This window comes from Castor canadensis, chromosome 11 (genome assembly GCF_047511655.1).
Source record: "Castor canadensis chromosome 11, mCasCan1.hap1v2, whole genome shotgun sequence".
Classification (NCBI taxonomy): domain Eukaryota; kingdom Metazoa; phylum Chordata; class Mammalia; order Rodentia; family Castoridae; genus Castor; species Castor canadensis.
In genome coordinates, this window is record NC_133396.1 from 91,097,116 (window position 1) to 91,118,477 (window position 21,362).

General features: G+C 38.8%; 1 protein-coding gene across 7 annotated transcripts in view; it reads right to left on the reverse strand.

Moving 5' to 3' along the window:
- Window positions 1-1,047: 1,047 nt before the first annotated feature.
- The window catches only part of Fmo1 (flavin containing dimethylaniline monoxygenase 1), a 31,052-nt gene continuing 10,737 nt past the window's right edge, over window positions 1,048-21,362 (reverse strand). For 5 of the 7 annotated variants that reach the window (XM_074047508.1, XM_020170028.2, XM_074047507.1 and 2 more), the window contains 7 exons: window positions 13,712-13,900; window positions 12,550-12,712; window positions 9,852-9,994; window positions 6,428-6,627; window positions 4,060-4,415; window positions 3,233-3,305; window positions 1,048-1,805 (listed from right to left, as the gene is read on the reverse strand). In XM_074047508.1, coding sequence (XP_073903609.1) covers window positions 1,463-1,805; window positions 3,233-3,305; window positions 4,060-4,415; window positions 6,428-6,627; window positions 9,852-9,994; window positions 12,550-12,712; window positions 13,712-13,900 — 1,467 coding nt within the window. In that variant the 3' untranslated portion in view covers window positions 1,048-1,462. Of the gene's footprint in view, window positions 1,806-3,232; window positions 3,306-4,059; window positions 4,416-6,427; window positions 6,628-7,820; window positions 7,963-9,851; window positions 9,995-12,549; window positions 12,713-13,711; window positions 13,901-16,061; window positions 21,359-21,362 lie in introns of those variants that run through there. The other 2 variants (XM_020170030.2, XR_012438838.1) reach the window with 2 other exon arrangements.

The following is a 21,362-nucleotide window of genomic DNA, read 5'->3' on the forward strand; positions in this document are numbered from 1 at the left end:
AAGACATCATATAAGACTGGCATGGGGACCTTATTTGGTTTTCTTTGGTTGGTTGAGAATTGGAAGCTGGAGCAAAAATTAGAAGAACTGGTACTCATTGCCCAAGTCCTGGCTGCTCTGAGCTGACTGCGACACTGTTATAGGTCAGAGTTCTGTTAGATATTCTGGCCACTGTTGATTTGTAGATTCAGTCTCCTAGATCAGTAGATAAGATTCAGCTCACCTTTCATCCTGTGGTTTGCCAATGTGGCCTGGGTGTCTCCCTGGCCTTGTCTCACATTGGGCATCAATCCCCACCCCAACTGCCAGCAGCTTCATGAAGAGTGATAAAATGTCAGCTGTGCTTCAATGGAGAGAAAAGCAGTTCCAAAAGTAATCTAGACTGAATTTTGTGGGATAATTTTTCATTATAAATTTCTATGCTATAAAGTGAAATAGGCCAGGAGGAGTGTTGAAAAGTGAAATAATACTGGGGATGTAGTGGAGCAGACAAAAGTGGAGGAGAAGTGATGTATCTGTAGCTGTGTTGACCTCCAGAGCTCAATCTTACCTGACTCCATAGTTTCTTAATCTCCCCAACTCAATCCATGGGCCTATTTTGAGGTGAGGTTTTCTATCTAAGCCCATTAACCAGGTAAACTGAGGGCTCATTTCCTCTGGTACATGGCATCTTCATCAGATGTAACTGTGAGGTGGGCTGGCTCTAGTTTTTCCTTCCTTCCTTCCTTCCTTCCTTCCTTCCTTCCTTCCTTCTTCTTCTCCTGGGGATCCAACTCAGGGCATGTTAAGCAAATGCTGTACCACTGAGCTATATCCCCAGCCAAGGTAGTTGTTTCTGTGGAGTAAATGTGATTTGAGTCTTTAGTATAATACCAGATGGAGCATTGGTTTTATTATAGACAAGGTTCTGGGGAATGAGCTTTCCCAGGCAAGTACATTCCTTTGGAAAACCTCAAGCTAACAACTTGAACTGCCCATCCTTTTATATGCTTCTTTTTTTCCCAACCCATAAAAAGAGAACAAAGACCACTTGAAACAATCAGCTCCTAGGTTTTTCTTCCTTTTTATTTTTAGTCAGCTAATACCATAGGAGAACCATTTTAGTGCAAATCAATCTTCTAAGAGGTAGGGAGGTTTAGTTAAGATTGGTAAAAATAGTTTTTATGGGAATGAGTTATGACTGCTCACAGTGCTGCCAAGGACAGTGCTGCTCCTAAAATGGACCTGGAAGCTCTCAACACTTCAAGTGCACAGAGTCTTCAGTCATCATCCTCTAGTATTAGACATAATGGTACTGGGAAAGGCTCAGGAGTACCAGGGGTAGACTGGGGTCACCTGGGGAGGAAGGGTTGGACTTCACTATCTGAACATGGTTTATAACTGTGAAGGCAGTGTTGCTGTAATAAAGGAGTCAGAGCATTGTACTCTGTACATTTGAAAAGCCATCTAAATGATCTGGTACTTATAAGAAAATCAAGAAAACAGCTACCAGCAAAGCCAGACAGCTAAAGAGTTTAAGCAAATTTTCAAAGGGCGATGGGGATTCTTGTACAATCCGAGTTTTGGTGACATTCAGTGTTCTGTCCCACTGCATCATGATGGCCTTTCTGGCTCCTTCCCATTTTCCTGTGCCAGTCAGGCGGAACTGGTATGATGAGCACGGGCCAAAGAAGAGGGTCAAAGCCAGGCGTGGGTCCATCAGGAGCATAGAGAACAAATTGGGTTTTGCATTGATGGAGGTCAGGAGATCATCTATGTATTTAATATAATCTGTTTGTAAAGCATTGCAGTAGCACAAGCCAAACCTTTATAAAAGAAAGATTGAGGGGAAGCAAAGAGATAACATAATGGTTATCTTAGAATAAAATAAACTTTGAACATTTGTTCAAAGCAAACAAATACTGTTGCAATATTTGGAATGATTCTGGTTCTCCCCTTTATGTCCATAGCTATCTAATGGTCTCACTCGATTTCTTAAAGCTAAATTATTACTTCATTTGTATAATTTGAAGAACCACAAAAATACATACAGTGAAATTTTCTGTACTACTAGTATTAGTCCTTAGAATTGTCAACTCATCTTCAAGACAAGATTTTTACATTTGTAATAGTTTTAATTCTTCATCTATTAGACTAGAGTTCCATAAAAAAATAAAACCATATTGCAGTTTAAGGGTAAAGAAGAGACATCTAAAATGCTTTTCTTGTTTTAGAATTTGGCACTATGACAAGGATAGATCAACACTTGAACTCTGAGGATATTTGAATGAGAGTAGTGATAAGTTCCTTAAATGCAGTGATTTAAAAAGATTTTTCTGCCACAGAACCTCTTTGTTATTTAAATGAAAATTTATATCAAAGCCCCAAACAGAAAAACAGGTAAAAAAATAAAGCATATAAAGTTAGAGGTATGTTGGTTGATTGGGGGGCCAGATTGGGTGGCCATGAAACATGAAACTTCTTCTTCGCTGTTCATCTCCCTTCTCTCTTATCCCTGACTCGTGAGTGGCAGCCACAGAGCAAAGCACATGTGGAAACTTCTCTAGACAGGAACCAAGAAACATATTTTGCAAAAGGCCAACTGGTAAATAGTATAGTCTCAGAGGACCTAATAGAGTTTCTGTCTCTACTACTTGACTCTTCTATGGTAACACCAGAGCAGTGTTGACAATAGACAAGGAATGAATATGGCTACATTACCACAAAATTTTGTTTATGACTACTTTGGTTTGAATTTCATCTAATTTTCATGTATTGCAAAATGAAAAGCAAAAACCCCATCAGTGGATTTAGCCCACAGACCACGGTTAGCTGACTCCTACTTTAGAGCAGCAACCTGAATGAAAACAGCAGGGCTGACAAAGACCTGTTGAATGAGTAAATGAACAGACGCTTTCAGCAAGCATAACTGTTTGCTTTTGATTGCAGGTCAGGAATGGAATAATGTATGTGATGGATGGATGGATGGATGGATGGATGGAAGTAAGGGTCATTTGTACTCAATCACAACCAAACTCCAGGTCATGCTAGATGACTATGGTCTGTAGTGATAGTTCTGGGAATATTAAAACTTCTAGATTTTCTTTTACTGCCTTTGTCCTTAAACAGGCTCTCCAATTTTTTCCTGTAAGTCTCACATGATACGCTTTTATCCATATACCTCTCACCTCTCTGCTGTTGTTTTACTGATTTCAGTTATGATTCAGAAAGGATGCCTAAGTCGTTCACTCACCCACTGTGCTTGTTTTCTTTTTTTTCATTAACGTCCTTTATCATGACACTTGGTGGTGGTAACATGCTCACACCTATAACACAAACAAAAATACAATTTAACTTCAGATCTAGGTGCTTTTGTACTGCTCATCTTTCATTTCTAGTACCCTGCTACTCATCCGTGTTCTTGGCAATAATGCCACCAACTGAAAAGAGAAGCAACTATGCTAACTGAATAAACCAGCTGATTTAGTCAAAGTAGCAAGAATGTGTATATATTCTTGATATATATATATATATCAGGACTAGGGTGTGAACTCAGGGCCTCATCTTTGTGAGGCAAGCACTCTATCATTTGAGCTATGCCCTCAGTTCCTTTGCTTTTAGTTTGTTTTCTAGATAGAGTCTTGTGTTAACTTTGCCTGGCTGGGGATCCTCTTGACCTCCCAAATAGCTTGGATTACAGGCTTGTGCTTGGCTTTTTTTTTTTTTTTTTTTTTTGAGCAGAATCTTTCTATATAATCCAGGCTGGCCTGGAATTTGCTGTGTAGCCCAGGTTGGCCTCAAACTCGATGATTCGTCTGCCTCAGTCTCTCAAGTGCTAGGATTAAGGACATGGGCCACCACACCTGGCCTGCTTATAATTTTTTGATCACTAATTTATCATTTGTGTTGGTGACAGCACAAGTCAGTATAATAGGATAATTCAGTGGACAATTGAATGGATCCTGCTTTTTAAAGATTCTATTGCTCAAAAGAGGAATTAGGTGATAGTCTCGAATTTCCAGTATCCAAAAACCACATGGCATACAAAAATATATGCCCTGTTATTTCTCATGTGCTTACCTTTTAGGACTTGAACAACCCATCGAGCTTGTGTTTCTCCTGTGGGTATCATGGAGCCCAAAGGTTTGACAAGGCCAATCACAGCCAGAGTTGGTTTTTGCAGATGTGGGGGAAATATATACTTGTATAGCGATGCTTGTTCATCTTCAACTTTCAGAACAGATTCATCGAGGAAGGGGAAAGCAATGGTATATCCAGTGGCAAAGACAATGATATCAATGGGCTCTTCCTTTGGGGTATTGTTGAATATGACAGACTTTTCCTTCACCTCCTTTATGCTTGGCTTGATCAACACTTTCCCAGTAATAATATATCCAGGGAGCTCACTGTTTAGCACAGGCTCTCTCAACTGAGTCCTGAACAAAAACATGGATAGGGAAGAGACCTGCTGGTGAATGATTCAGTCAGCCTTCTCTCCTCTTTTCCCTTCTTTTCTTGGTGTGGGACAAGAGTTGCCAGTCTTGGGAGAAGTTACCTCTGAGAGAAGGGACTCATAATGCCCAAGGGCTATAAAATAGTAGAATTTGGAAGCTGAGGAGGAAACTAGAGCTTTCTCTCATTTCTGTTTCTCTTGCTGATTTTCAGCATTCATCTATTACTGTCTTTTGAGAGATAGATTCATGCTGAAGGTCTACAAGGGAGACCAGTACTTCCCTATCTGATCAGAACTGCTGGAAACTATCTAATCCCTCATCCTAGAAAGCAATTGTATAAGGAAAATGTATATATTTTCAAAAAGGAACAAGGACAGAATAATTTTCTGGCTATACTTTTGGGATCACAAAACTTGCTACTTTGTGAGTTGATGTTTTTATAAGGTAAGCCATTTTTGGTTATGGTGAATGCATAGAAAGAAGCCAGGCATGGTGGCCCATGCCTGTATGGAAGGAAGGAAGAAAGGAAGAGATGGTGTGTTAAAGCAGATAAAACAGTGTTTTCTTTTCCAACTATTTATACTTTACAGAGCTTGGTCAAGTCTTATAATCCTTGTGGACTTCCTTCTATTCATCTATATAGTAGGGATATTAACGATTGCATCCTTAGGATATTTGTAAAAGGACAGAGTATATGAAATAGTATTCATATAAATATAAACTTTGTAGGAAAGACAAAGGTGTTTGTCTATGTTTTTAATTTGTATATGACAAAAGATAATACACATATGAACTGATAAATGAGAAATTTTGTAATTCATAGGTAGTATCTGTCAAAAAAATAAACTTTGGAAGTGATAAAGGATTAACTATGTCAAAGAGGGAAGGGATTTTAATTCTTCATTACTGTGAGCCATTATCTAGGCTAGATAAAACTTAGAAAAGGTTATAGTGGGAGAGTCAATGCCCTTAAGCCTGGAGGTAGAAGAGAGAAGAGAAATAAGGAAAAAAGTGAGGACAATAGACAGAAGTGGTGAGAGGAAAGTAGAAGTATATGGTTGTAATTCACATGTGCATGGAAGCAACACTAGGAATCTCTCTATAGTTATTTGTAGCTCTAACTAGCAAAAATGCTATGTCTTTCTTATTATCTCTTATGTTTTCTCTTCAACAAAATTGGAGAACAAGAGGGCGGAACAGGTTCTTCCTGGAAGCAAAGGGGTTGGGGGTGAGGGGAAGAGGGAGTGGGGCTGGTAGTAGAGGAGAGAGGTGGCCCAAACAATGTATACACATATGAATAAATATAAAAACAATAAAAAAAAATAAAGGTTAAAAAAAGGAAGTAATGGAGAGAGGTCTGCATGTCCGCAGTGGTGGCCTGGGGCCACTGGTCCATAGTGGTGTCTAGAGGGAGACCTGGGTAGATCCCCAGGCTGCAGTGTTACCTGGTAATGGGTTTTCCTCCATATGCCTAATGAAGGAGGAAGTAACACTTTTGGTTTTTTATTGATGAAGTAATTCTTAGGTTGTAACTTAAGGGACAGACTGAAATCAAGGTCATCTTGACAAAGTCAAGAAGCCACTTCCATTAGAAAGATGGTGAAAGGAAACTATAGGATTCCTTTTTTCCAGCACAATGAAATAACATGAATGTGTTGCTTTTGTCAACAAAATTATGGACAAATCCTTGTCTTTTGTTGCTGCAGCAGAGGCCTAAGTAACTTGCCAGGGTCACAGAGCTTACTACTAAAGGAGCTAGGGGAAGTGACTAAATTTTGATAAGCTTCTGTTTTCCCACAATGAATGGGAGATTATAATAATGTTTACCTTAAAGAGTTGTTGGCAAGGTGAATCACATAACTTCATTTACTGAGCACTTAAGAACAGCTAGCTGTCATTATCAAGTAAATTTGTATGAGAATATTTTATATTCAATCAGATTGCCATGTTATTACCTGGTTTGTATGTGCCTTTGGTAGATATGTTATACTTACTTGTCTTCTGGTACTAAGCCATAATTTGTATGATTGAACCAGCTATTCATCTTTCTTGCTATCAACCAGGTCACAATTGGAGTTGGGAGAAAATTTCTGACCATGTTCTGAAATCGTGTTGTGAACACCATGTCCCATGGGTATCCTGAGTCATTGACTCGGCTGATTACCCATGCCCCTCCAGTGGTGCTGAGGAATACCTGGAAGCAATCAAAGAGATGTGAGAGGTGTCATGAACTGAAAGCCATTGCTACATCTGCCACTCTCAAAATACATACCTGACAAGATAGTCTTCTTTATTTTGACTACTATTTTAAAAGTTATTGTTTTGGAATAATAATTTGAAGATGTAGAGTATTAAATGCCTTAGGACATATTCTTGAACACTTCCAGGATTGAAATACTGTGGCAAGCCATAGGGAAATTTGTCTTATGGAAGAAGACAATGAACAGGTGATTGCAATTTTGTGTTCTAACTATTAATAGAAGGAAGTAAGGACAGGGCATGGTAGAAATTGGAAGTTGTCTACAAAGATAATTTCAATGCAAACCACTGACTGACAGTAAAATTCATCATAACAATTATTTTATATCTTTTTTTCTTTTTTTGTTAAGTTAGATTGACTGAGTTTATCAGCATCTGAATTCATTGAGCTAATATGGTTTTTTTTTTTTGGTACCTATACAACAAGGTATTTCCTGTATAACTGTTTAAAAAGAAAAAAATTTAGTCAGCCATCTGTTACTTTGCTGATACAAAACAGTTAACTTTAGCAGATTGCTTTTTCTCCTACCATACTGGGGCATGATGGCCACAGACACAGAGTCAATATTTTGGTTTGACCTTATAACACCATGGAGCAGTATACAGCACACTGGAAATGTGGTAGTAAGCAGCTCAGGCCCATCAGTGCTTCTCACACGAGCTATTTGGCTCTTTGCACTGAACCTGTCTCTCTGTTATAATGCAGAATCAGATATGACATTTTGGTAGATAAGAACTATGTTCTAAGCTAAGGGGAGCTTCTTCATTGGTATAGAAATGATAAGATGTATGCCAGAATATGTTTTCTTATTGAAGAAATTTCCAAATGATTAGAGAAATGAAAATTATATGTTACCCATGTGTGTGTGGTGATCATAGTGGATGGAGCTGTGTTGATTTTCATCTCAGGAGCTCCTTTCTCTTTTTTCAGAATAATGCCACCAAATTGCTGATTGTCTTCAAATCAATCAATCAATCAGTATATTGATTAATGAATCAGCCATCAAGTCCTTTTTTTTTTTTTTAATTTCCAGAAGGGAATATCAAAGTTACACTCCAATCCTTTTTCTTCACAACTATTTTCACTCTTTCAATTATTGGTCTAATTATTTACACTTATTTACTTGCCATCTGGTTTTTCCACAATTATATGTTCCATGAGAGTGGGGATCTTAATATTGTTGTTGTGTGTCTTCAGTCTCACACAATGTTTGGCACATCAAAGTCAACAACTCATATATACTAGTTTGCTGAGTGGCTCTTGATGAGTCTGTAGCATGGTTGTAAAGAACACATATACTATAAAAGGTAATTAACAATACTAAGAACCAAAGCATGCCAACTGAAGAGTGTAAATTATGATAATACACAAATCCTGAAAAGGAGAGATCACTTTGTGTTGGGGTGAGATAGCTGGAAATGTATTGGCTGCAATAGAAGGGAAAGGTCACCATGGAAGGGAGGGGGATGAGGTGGGCAAAAAAGAAACAAAGACCTGGAAAGGGCCATGGAGTAGATCGTTTTGACTGCAGATGATCGTGTAAGGGTATGTGATGGACCAAGTAAAGGTTTAAATGAGATTTTAAACTCTGTGATGCAGGGCTAATATACCAGCAACCTATTATTATCTTTATCAGGTAAGGGGAGTTACTAGTTTTCAATATGAAAGTGTCATGTGAGAACAGGCTTTTCAGAGGACTTGTCTGTTGGTGGTTAAGGGTTTGCATGGATTGTTGAAAGTGCAAGGATGGAATGTGGATAGAGGTTCCAGGATGAAGGGCAGAATTAGGAGCATGAGGTTTTTTTTGATATTGGAGTTTAAACTCAGGGGCTTGAGCTTGCTAGGCAGGCTCTACCATTTAAGCTATTCCTCTAGCCCTTTTTTGCTTTAATTATTTTTTCAGATAGGGTCTTGTGGTTTTTTTCCCAGGGCTGTCCTCAGACCTTAATCCTCACACCTCAAGTGTAGGTGATGTTATAGGTGTGTGCCACATGCCTGGCTTATTTGTTGAGATGGATTCACAATAACTTTTTGCCAGTGCTGTCCTTGAACTGTGAACTCTGCCTCTGGAGTATTTGGGAATGTAAGCATGAGCCACCACGTCCAACTTGGAGCAGGAGCTTTGAGTTAAAGAGACTTGTGTTTGAGGACTGGCTCTACCACCAGCTAGTGGTATGACTTTAGGAAGTTTGCTCAACCTCTCTAAACCTTAGTTTCTTCATCTGTACTCAGGGGTACTAATAGTACCTACTTTCAGGTATTGTTTAAATGGTTAAGAAATGCAGTCATAACTGTTTAGTACAGTGCTTGACAAGGAGTAATCCCAGTAAATATTGGCCATTTTTGCAGTTCTATGAGAAGAGCAATTCAATAGACTCTGTGTGAGGTGGAATGGACCTGATGAGGGTGGTGGCAATAAATAAGGAAAGAACAGGGCAAATGGGAGACCTTCACAAGGAGAAATTACCAGGATTTTCTGACCTATAGGATTGAGTAAAAGAAGAGATGTGGTCTGTGGCTTTTGTTGGGTGGTTAGGAAAAAATGAAATCAGAGACTTGGGCATGGCTCAAGTGATAGAGAGCTTGCCTAGAAAGCACAAGGCCCTGAGTTCAATCCCCAGTACTGCTAAAAATATTGGCTTGGTGCAGTGGTACATACCTGTAATACCAGCTACTAGGGGGTCGAGAAGGGGAGGATTGTGGTTTGAGGCCAGACCTGATAAAAAGTTAGTGAGACCCCCATTTCAATTAATAAGCCAGGCATGGTGGCATGCACCTGTGATCCCAGCTATGTAGGAAGAATAAGCAAGTGAATTCCTGGCCTGAAGCCAGCCATGCGCAAAAATACAAGACCCTACCTGAAGAATAACTAAAGCAAAAAGGAGTGAGGGCATGGCTCAAGTGGCAGAGTGCCTGCCTCGCAAGTGCAAGGCCCTAAGTTCAATCAGCTATGCTGTCCAAAAAAAAAGTCAGAGTAGTTGATCTTGGAGGAAAGACAACAATTGGATTTCATAGTAAAATTTATGAGCATCCAATACAAATACTTTAAAACTCTTGTTTTATTCCTTTAACATTTATCATGATGGTGTCAAGCACTGTTTGCTTGAGATGTGAATCTTAAGCTACACCTCTTCATTAAGTCTCATTGAAAGTGGTACCTTTTTTGCCACATGACTGGCCTCTATTGCAATGTCTGTGCCGGAATTTCCCATTCCAACCACAAGGACTGTCTTGTCTTTAAATATGTCTGGATGTTTATACTGTCGGCTATGAAAGTATTGGCCTTTAAAAGTATTTATACCTATGGAAAAACAAAACCAAATAGAGAATTTATAGGATCAGTGAATGACGCATAAATACTTTTCAGTTGATATCATCCTTTTAACATGACTTACGTTACTATTACTAATATCCTCAGGTTTGAGAAACTCTGAACTCTGAATAAAAAGCTTTAAAAATATTTAATCACTCCATTTAATTATGGATAAAGATGGGTAATTACTCTATCTTACTAGATAGACCACTCGTTTTACTTACTGAGTGATTAACTACTAAGCTGAAATATTGTGGCATAAAGACATATTTACTAAGACTTCATTTATATATACTGTGCAGCTTTTCACAAACAAGAAGCAAGAGCAAAGGAGTTAAAGGGATGAGTTAGTGCTCTATTCAGCAGTTTTTTGGGGATATCTGCCATGTGCTTGGCACTGTGCTAGATGATATGAGGGCAATAGATAAATAAAATGTAGTGTGTGTTCATAAAGATTTATGTGTTAGAGAAATTTGCTCAAAGTCTACCTTGTGACTGACTATAACTCAGGCTGAGTTTGCTGAGTCAGCCAGAGTTGGTGAAGAGAAAAAAAGGTCATGTTAGTGACACCAGGATTACCTCCACTGTGCTAACTAGATATCTTAGGCAGTTGGTGTCAAACCACATTGAGACATCAAAGGCAAATGGAGAGATTTTGACAATACTGTGAAGGCCAAAATAGCTATTTTGAGAGATTATACATTTATTTAAGCTGTGATACTTATTATCACAATTAAGACTCTTTGGACCACCTCCTTAGGAGTTATTTCCAGCATTTTTGGTCCATGTTATTGAGCATTTTTAGTGAGTTTGAAGTTTTGTCATGGTTAACAACCACCCTAGGGAGTAAATACAGACTAAGCAAGTCTGCTATAAGGCAGAGGCAGGGAGGGGATAGTGGGGCTGAAAGACCACCATTTCAAGTCTAGAGTCACAGAATTTTAGAGCTCAAAGGCTCCTTGACAATCTTATAGCCAGCAATTTCAAATTGGTAGTGCCGGTAAATTGACGTTAAGAAGGACTTCAAGTCTCATAGAGCCCTCCTTGTTTGATTTGTGATACATGTGATTGGGGTAAGGTGATTCAAGTTTCTCAATTTAAGAGTGAAAATCAACCTTAGAAAAGAGAAGTGGGAGGCTAAAGATTACATACTAGCTAGTTATGTAGCTTAGAATTTATACCTTCCGGGTTCTAAGTTCATTCTACTCAAACTGAGCTCATTGGCCTAGTGCTTCCAGGGTAGGCTTGATCTCCATCTGACACAACTAGTGATGTTGCTTGTGGGGCAGATCCAGGACTATGGGAAATATTTGAGTTTACTGAACATGAGTATTGTGTCACTCCAGGTCATAGATAGACTGTGAGTGCTACACTGGGCTCCCATAAAACTCTATTTATGCTTTCAATACTAGTTATATATTATCTTATCTACTTCTATATTCTTAGTACCTAGTATAATATACTTAAATACTGAATAAACACAGCTTTCTTCATGCCATAGAGCTTTCTAGACTGTTGGGATGATACCATACCAGGTACTCCTTCCTGAGAGTGGAAGGTGTGGCTGCTCAGAGCATTGCTCTGCAGGCAAGAACTCACAAAGAGTTGTGTTGCCTTGTGAATGACAAGAGTTCATCGTTGAGTGTGTTCAAGCAGAGACTGTTGAGATTCTTTTGGGGATCTTGGAGAAAAATTTCCCACATTAGGAAAGAAACTAAAATTGGTCCTTTTCAGCTCAATGACTCAGTTCTAGGGTAGTTTTCAGGATATGTTTTATCCTAATCTGACCTGGCTTGAGTGACCTCTGTGGTAGATCCAGGACCACTGGAAGTTTATGAGCTTAATTTAAGATTAGTCTTGAGATCACTCGAGGCCATATCTACATGATTTGGAAAAAAAGGTTCCTTAAGTTTTAACTTTTTGAATGCTTACTGTGGTGAAATAAAACAAAGGATTGTGTATTCTATTCCCTTGAGTTGAAATCCAATTGAAATTTGGCATAGATTATCATGAATCATAGTTGCAAAAGCTAGGTAAAGAAACTGAGACCAAAAGATGTCTTAACTTGTCTCTCAAGATTCATTTCCCTGTTGACTGTTTTCCTACTGCCATAAACCTTTGATCTGGTCAATTGCTAGGTTCATATAAACCAAACAGCAAAAATCCAAATTACTCTTTCCTTTATTTACAGATGGATGTTTGTGTCCTCTAAACTCAGCTTTGGCACTGTGTAACTGCTGCTGAAGCAGCAACTTGTCTGAGAATCCCATTTCAGAAGACTTTTCAAGTGCTGTCTGTTGCTAAATGACTCTTACTGAAGCATGAAACTGTTTAGTAAGTTCTCCACTGTTCTCCTTTTGTTCTCATAGGTTGTTTGAAAGTGAAAAGCTTGCTGATTTAAAAAAGTGCTGGTTGGAAAAAACCTGTTATCTCACAACTTTAATTATTTAATGAAGGCACGTAGAAATTTATCCCCAGACCGACTACATATCACAATGGTTCTCCTGAGATAATTGAAAGTCAATTTGCAGAAAATGCTGTACCTGGAAAGGAATCCAGTGGTAGAAAAGGGTTGGTGAGAAAACCAATGCAGACCATGACAGCATCAAAGACGGTTGAGTTTTGTTTTCCTTCATGCAGCGTGACCACTTCCCATTGGCCTGAGATAGCAAAATCTGGGCACTTTTTAACACTGCACACTTTGGTCTGAAAAAAAAAAATCAGAGACATGATTCACAGTTGTCTAGTTTTCCTTTAAGGGATTGTTGACTGATTTGCCAGTTGATTTTTTTAAAGTTCTAATTAGTAAAGCATAATTAGTAAGCATGATCTTAGACTTTTAGTCAGACTACAGACTAACCATGATTTTTTAGATGGAAGTTTTCTAAGCTTGGAGTTATGGAGGGGCATCAAAGAGAAGTGGTAGCAGCATTCATAGATTTTAAGTGATTTGCTCAAATTCTCATGGTAAGTGTTAGAACCAAGATTATAAACTAGGTTTCTGATGTCTCTTATTGTTATTTTTTTGTTATGAAACCTTATTTTTCATAGAGCTCTTTCTTGAACAATAGTTACTCTGATAGAGACATGGATTATCTATCATTGAAAACATAAATTTGGTCCCAAGTATCTTAGCTTATGAAAAGTCTTATAGAATATGCTGCTGAAGTTTTCCTAGATCTAGGGAGCTATTGAAAAGTGCTAACATTATAGCCTGAATATTTTGGGAATAGTCCAAAGTTTAAGTAATCTATATTTTGCACCGAGAATATATGTCCATGAGTACGAGGTTCTGATTCAGGAAATATATTTTTTTTTGGTGATCAAAACCAGAGTTTTGTGCAAGCAAGGCAAACACTGCCCCATCTCCAAGAAATATTTTTATATTAAAAAATAATATAAGAAAAAACTGAAAGCAAAAATTTATCCACTAAACCAAGAAGCATTGCTACCTCTCCTTCCTTTTCAAAAATTTCAAGGAAGATGGATTTTTCAAGTTCCTCCTAATGGGTTCCCTGATTGGTTTACAATATTCAAAGTTCCTATTGGGTTTCTACACTTCCATTACCAACTCTATCTTTTAGAAAAGGTATCATTAATCTTGCCAGTTCAATATCTCATCTACAGAACCTAGGGCTATGTACAGAGAGGTAATAGAAAATAGGAGAATGCTTCCTGACTACTAGTTGATATTTTATGTCTCACCTTAAATTGAATGCATTTCAGAAGATCAAACTGTTTTGCATACATTTTGAGATATTCCAGGAATAGAGAATTTGGCACATAGTTTGGATAATCTTCTGGGAATGGAAAATCTGAGTAACAAGACATCTCCTTGCTGCTGTTGGAAATCACAGACTGGTAGAGACTGGCTCTACCTTCTTCAACATGTTCCTGTAAAACAGTGCACACTCATGAGCATGCATGCATGCATGCTCCCCCCAACTCCTCACAAAATAGATGTTAAGATTTTTGAAATATCAAACATTGACCATGATTAAGGTGATCCAGATGTTATATTCTACTTGCCACCTTTCTAATGGGATTTGCTATTTTCATTTGGGAAACGAAGAAACTTGGGCCCCAACATAAATTGCATGACCAGAACTATTTCCTTCATTACATGGTAACAAACAATCCTGGGATAAATTCACCTGTCCATTTTCATGCAGTATCACTGCAAAGTATAGGAAAATACGGAAATACATAGACGAGAACTTGGAAGCAGTTTTTCGATGATAAATGCTTGCAAGGCACTTTGGTTTCATGGAATATTGTTGGAATGATTATGGAGAAGCAAGTTTCAAGTTATGAAAGCTTTATACAAAGTTCAACCATTTGGATTGTTTTTCACAGAAAAGTCATGGCAGTCTACTGAATGTTTTAAACATGGATGCAATTCATACTACATTTTGGAAAGATAATTCTGGTTCTACAAAAGATAAATTAGAGGGGGCTAGAAAAAAAAAGAAAGGAATCTGGTTAAGAGCATTAAATACAAATCTATTTGGTTGCTAATGAGGAAGAAAGTGGAGAAAATGGCAGTTGGAACCCAGAGAGTTTGGATTTATGAGATGGTAGAAAGATAGAATGCATAGGATTGCAAGACTAATTAGATTTGAGGACTGGGAAAAGAAATAGGTCAATAGTTTCCAAATTGGACAACTATGTGCATGGCACACACTAACCAATTTCCTACTCCTAGTTTTGACTTGAATAACTAGTAAACACCAGTATCTCATAGGACTACCACAAGGTTGAATAATAAGTTTTAGTAATGTCTTTACATACATGGCCTCTGTCTTGGAGGACTGTGCCCCTGATTTCTTTTTTTTTTTTAAATTATTCATTTATTCACATGTGCATACATTGTTTGGGTCATTTCTCCCCCCTGCTCCCCTCACCCACTCTCCTCCCTCCTCCCCCCCTCAGTTCCAGGCAGGTCTTGTTCTGCCTTTATCACTAATTTTGTTGAAGAAAAGATACAAGCCTAGTAAGGAAAACGAAGTGTTTTTGCTAGTTGAGTTGAGGATAGCTATATAGAAATATTCCTAGCATTGTTTTCTTGTACACATGTTTTATGACCCATGTTAATTCATCTCTAACTGATATTTACACTGGTTACTGATCCCCTTCTCATGATAACCTCTGTTGCTTTAAGGTTTCTATATTAGCTCCTCTGGAGTGGTGTGCCCCTGATTTCAATGAGAAAGTCATTAATGTTTTAATATTATTTATCATCTTGGATATGCGTAGTTTCTTTTTCCATTGAAATTAAAATTATTTTGTTTATGTGAACAAGTGGAAACATGAACATAAACTTCACATATAGAGAGGGTTCACTCGGTTCCCCTAAAGGGTATGAATCTAGATCTATGTGACATACACAGCAATCATAGAGGATAACATTGTAAGTATAATTTAAAATCAATGTTATTGGTTTAAATTAAAGCTACTGATCTCATCAAGTGATATGAGTTGACACTATAATCTGCTTATCTGTGATACCACCTCAGACAGCCTCACTTATCCAGAATATAGCTAGAAACTAGAAGCTAAAAGGCTTCTGAGAAAGATGGCAGTTTAAATGTTGATTTTTAAATTCTGCTGGAATAGCTAGAGGAGTGCTAATCAAATGTAGTTTGTGGAGCAGTACCAATCTGAATTGGTTGTTAACAGTCTGTGACAAGATAAATGCAGAAATTGGGAGTCAGCATAGAGAACATTTTACACCAGTAACTTGGCATTGCTCAACATTCAAGCATGTGGACTTCTTTTTGTTGCCCAGGACATAGATCAGTCTTGGTTTTGTCGAACTTGTTGATGAGTTGCATGGATTTGAGCTGTGCACTAATCACATGCAGAAGAGCTGCATTACAATGTGCAATGTTTAAACTTAGTTTGAAAACTGTTATCCAAAAGTACATAAACTCTGGAATCAATTTATTTCATTGAAAGATAATACATCTAACCATAACCTTATATGATAAGTTGTTTGAACTGGCTACTGATAAAGGATCCAATATATATTTTAAAACAATACAGTACCACTTACTTCATTTTGAATAGCAGTTTTAAAAAATAATGCCTTGAACTTGCTGAGATTGCTTTAAGATCTCTTCTTCCATTTCAGCGAACATATCTCTGTAAGCCTTCTTTCTGTACTTTGAATACTATTAAGTAATACTTAGAAAATGTTTAGGTTTACATTATCCCTTGAAAAAAAGCATCGTCACTCATCCTACCCATATTAGGTTCAGTGATAAGGAAGCAACAAGATTAGTTGTCACATTCAAAATCTTATTGGGCTGGGATATAAAACATCAGTTGTAAACATTTAGGGTAAGGCCAAATTTTCCTCATGTTTCTCTGGCTCTAGCCAAATTTTAGTAAGGCCAAACTTGACTCTCTCTCTCTCCTTACCTGCAGAAGGTTCAGGTATTATAATACACATTGTAGAGATTTCCACAAAAATGGTTCAAAAATTTCAAGCATTTTTAATGGCATGTTTAAATGTCAGAGTAATGGGGAATTATTGGAACTCGATAATTCAGGGAGCCATCTTAAAGAAAATGAATAAACTGAATAAACAATAATAGAAGTGAAAATCTCTCTGTTTTGTAAAACTCAGGAAAATAATTGTAGAGGCAGGAAGAGGAAAAGCTTCCATGAAACACTGAAGCCTGTAGTGAAATAATGTATCACAGATGTTAACAGAGTGGAGAAACTGTTAGCTTACAAAGAAAACTTAGTCCCTAGGGTGGAATCAAAGACTTGAACTCTGCTCTCTTCTCTTTCCTTCATTGATTGTTTGTCCTGGAAAAATACAAGGTCTGGAGTATTTAGCACATACACAGTGAGCATGGTTCATGTGACTTCTAAATGGTACTTGTTGGTCTGGGTTCCTCCCCTTCAGTGTTTGCCTCAGATCTGCCCCAGTGATTCCCAGGTCCTTGGGACCTCTCCCCCAACCCCTTTCAGCTGCCGACACTCCTGGCACTGCCTCTGTGTGGGTCTGCCAATTGCCCTGGTGCTTCTAGTGTGGGAGCACATGCCCTCTGAGAATTGATGGGGGTGTGTGTGAGCATTTAGAGGACATGTTCAGGAAGGGGGAAATAAGTGAGGGGTGAAGGGAAGAGATGGTCTGTGGAGAACGGGAAAATAATAGGAGCATGAATGGTGGGGTTTCTGGCTTTCTGGTCCACTTTGATATTGCAGCACAGTGAGAATGCCACTGTGACCCACTACAACACTTAGTAGGACTCTGTGTGCCACAGTCCAGGTTTGTCTGAAGCTATGAACCAAACTCTGAAAATGCATGAAGTGTAGATCATAACAGCACAGCTGTCAGAGTCAGACAGCCCACCTCCATATTCAAGCTCTACATTTTTACTGGGTGATTTTGGAATTTTCTTACCTTCTCTCTTTCTCATTTTTCCTGATCTATATGTAGGAACAATAAGAGCACATACCCCCTAGGATAAATCAAAATAATAACTGTAATGCATTCAGAACAGTGTCTGGGAAGCTTTCAGTAAAGATTAACTATTGTCTGTAACCTCTAAGGAGATTTACTTTCTTGAGATTTGCATGTTTTGGGGAAAACTGTTGGCACTGGGAAGAAAGTGTTGTCAAGTCAAAGGTCTTTCCTTTCTCATCTTAAAAACATATAAAATGGCAGTAAAATTCTCAACTAGAGACCTCTTCTCCATGCACAATATTCACACCTCATGTTCTTCAAGAGTAATTATTTCCTTTCATTAGAATAGCCAGAGGGCTTGGGATATAACCAGAGGAAGAATGCTTGCCTCGCATGTGCAATGCCCTGGGTTTGAGTCCCTTGCACCCCTCTAAAAATATAAAGAAAGAGAACAGCCAGCACCCTCTTTGTTGCCCCTTCTCCGTGGTGAGGCAGACCCTCTTGGATCTGTATCACAGGAGAGTTGTGGGTTCCTCAGAGAAAGTTCAAGGAACCCCAAGAACATGAAGTCTCCTCATGGATGTATAGTAGAAATTCAATAAATGTTTATTGAAGATATGAATAAAATGAAACCTACCAAGATTATTGAAGTTTTAGAAATAAAGCTTTTAAAGAAAGTTTGTAGGAATTGGGTTTACTAAACATAAGGAAGAAATAGCCGAGGAACAATTCCTCAATGATTTAAAGGGGTGAAATATTTTTACACTCCAATACCCTCACTGAAAGTGAGAGAACATGCTGTGCAAGGCACATGGCAGAAGGTCAGTATATGTTTGTAGAATAAATAAAAGGATGCATGTGACCTACAGCGTTACCATCCTACCTTCTCCTCCCTCTCCTCTTGGGTCTGAGAAGGCAGGTTGTGGCACAGGTGCTCCATACAGTTCCTACCTCCTCTTGAGCGTGCTATTGGACAGAAGTGGTGTTTTATCAATGTAGCTTTTTTCTTTTTAATGATTGCCATTTCTCCCCTGCCCCAAATCCACTGTGACTGCTTCTCCATTGCCACCTATGTCTCCTGTGGGAGCTGGGAGGACAAGAAACATGCCCTTGGTAGTAGCCAGTTAAGTGCGAGAATTTAAAATCTCTATAATCTTTGGGTCCTCTTCCTGTTTGGAAATGGAAACTATTCTCCATATGTTTTATTGAACTTCTGCCTTTGCCTCTGTTTTCTTGCATGATGGTCCCTTCTGCCTAAATGGGCACTAAGGATAGTGCTTTGTATATACAGCTTCTGTCAAGTACAGTCGTGCAGGCTCTTTCGTTCTGCAGGTTTTGAATTGGCTGCCTATTTTGAGTGCCAAGACAATGTGAAATGATCGTGTGTGTGTGTGTGTGTGTGTGTGTGTGTGTGTGTGTGTGAAGAGGGAAAAGGTGTCTCCAGAAAGATTCAGGAGACAGCATATTGGAGCTGGAAGGCATCTGCAAGGTCACCTAGTTTGCAGATTTCCAATTAGTTTTAGGAGAATCTCAAGGTATTACAGAGGTACCCTAAGAGGGTACTGTATCAAGAGAGGGCTGCTAAATTAAGGTAGGGGTGGGTTTCTCTACTTTTAGGCCTCTAGGATTCAACATTTATCTGTTTTACAAACTGGCCTTGTCTTTTCATTTTATAAATGAGGTGACAGAAGTGGAATGGCTTATTAATTGGATGCCATTTTACTTGGCCACTGCTTGATAATACCCTTAGTCATCTTTCTGACAGTCTCTCATATTCTCCACAAAATGTTTTCATGACCTTGTCTATTTTTGTAATTCTCCAACTCCATTTACCTTCCCTGTGTCCTCTTCACACTCCATAGCTGCCACGTTTTCCAGGAAGAACTGAGGCCTCTGGAAGGAGAGTGTGCTCTTGCATCCTCTCTCTTCTCACCTTCACAATTTCTCCCGTGCTCACTTTCCCTTCCCTCCACTCTTGGGAGAAGGTGTATCTTGTCTCTCTCACTTTCCAGTGCTAACCCTTCCACTTGCACCTACAGTTAATTCTCTTACATCTGCCACATGCACCAGTAACCTGTTCTTAGTTTATGGAATGCCTGGCACTTTTTCTTTACTAGTTCCCTCCCTGTTATGTTCTGCTGAGTCTTTTTTTCCTGTTGAAATGCTTCAAAAGACTTCCATAGACTTTCTTTTCCATGAAGCCTTCCCTTGCTTCCCACCAGTCGCTATAATTCTGTCTGCGTTTTAATGCCCATAGCACTGCTTCTGACTTGCAAGTTCTTAGTCTTTTTCCATCTGCTTAACAGATCCCCAGGGCAGGGAAAATCCTTCTCATTTTTAGGTCCCCTTATAGTGCTTTCTGCATAGGTGTTTGATCTGCCCAAGTCACAAGTTAGTGAGGCACAGCTTGATCTAGACATGTATCTCTTGATTCTTAGACCAGTGAGTTTTAGTGTTAATAATTAGGTGTCTGTGACCTAAATAAGCATTTTTGTTTGGTGTCCTAAGAAGCTAGGTATAGCCTTTGGTCTTTGGACTCACTTTTTGTTTTCAGTGAGATTATCTTTGACAAACAAATCACCAAATTTAATTAGGTAGTTTCATCTTGTAATCCAGCTTCCAACTCTTATTGATTTCAATGTACTTATCTGGCATATAGTGTTAAGAAGGAATCTGAGACTTATCTTGGGAAAGATAGTAATGTCTTCAATGAGCACTGAGAGGAGAGTTTTGGAACAGGTCTCAGGGTTCTGTCATCCTATCAGAACATATGCAGTTTGAACCATGGGAACAGATGTGCTCTTTTATCTTGTACCCTTTGGAAGGTCTCCATGCATTGATGGTCACATTTGGTGGTTGGGGATATTGAAAATATGCAATTCTTTATATGAGCCAAACTGGCCTATGCAGGAAAACTGTGACTAAACTAGCAATGCTAGAGTCCCTGAAGATTTGCTCACTGAATTAGAAAATCATTATTCTACTCCAGTTCTGAATTCCATCCGTCTATAATGGAGCAATGCTCAGTCTTTCTCTTTGCTTCTCAGGAATCTGAGACTAGGCTATCTGACACCCTGCTCCTTTTCACTATTCCTGATAGCTTTCTCTTTAACATAATGAAAGTTCAAGGGAAAAGTTTCATCCTTGAAAGCGTAAAAATAAAAGCTTTGTAGAGATCTTATACAAATTCTCCCCAGGCTGAGCCCTGGAGCTCACAGAACATGTTCTCTGTCTGGCTTTAGGGTTTCACTGGCCCAAAACAGGGCCATTGTGATTGTTCAGGATCTAGACCCAGTATCCCTTCCCCTATCCAGACAGAAATCCAGCTGAGAGTTGAGAATATTAGTTTCTCTTTTGCTCAGGGAACACAAAAGACTCTAAATTCATTCTTCACTTCTGACTACTTGCAGCATGGACTGGCATTACTTAGACAGCGGGATCTTGATTATGGAACTCATCCTACACTGAGCCCTATGCCACCTTGATGTGGATGGAACAGGGTCAGGAAAAGATGTGAGTAAAAGCAGCAAAGTCGTGCAGACAGAGGTTGAAATTCTTGCTATTACCCAAAATGCCACACAGACTCTGATCCTTCAGACCCCATATACTTCTGTCCTGTACAGAACTTCTGGTTCTGTTCCCCTGGTCCTGAGCCTTGCTGGTCTGCCCCAGTCATTCCATTCTCTTCTATACTTCATGGGCTTCTTTGGAACATTTGTTTTTCTTGACCCTGGGTAAAGTTTGTAAGGCTGCTGATAGTTTCCCCTAAAGCTCAGCTTGTGCCCTGTTTCTATACCTTGCAATTTCAGTGGCTTTTCCTAGCCTCCATTCAGCAGATCTTTCTAGCATTTTCCAGGGCAACCAGCCCTTGTGGAAGAAATACAGGTCTCTTTTTACATCAGCCAAGCCATTCTCCAGTAGACAAATAAAAGCAAT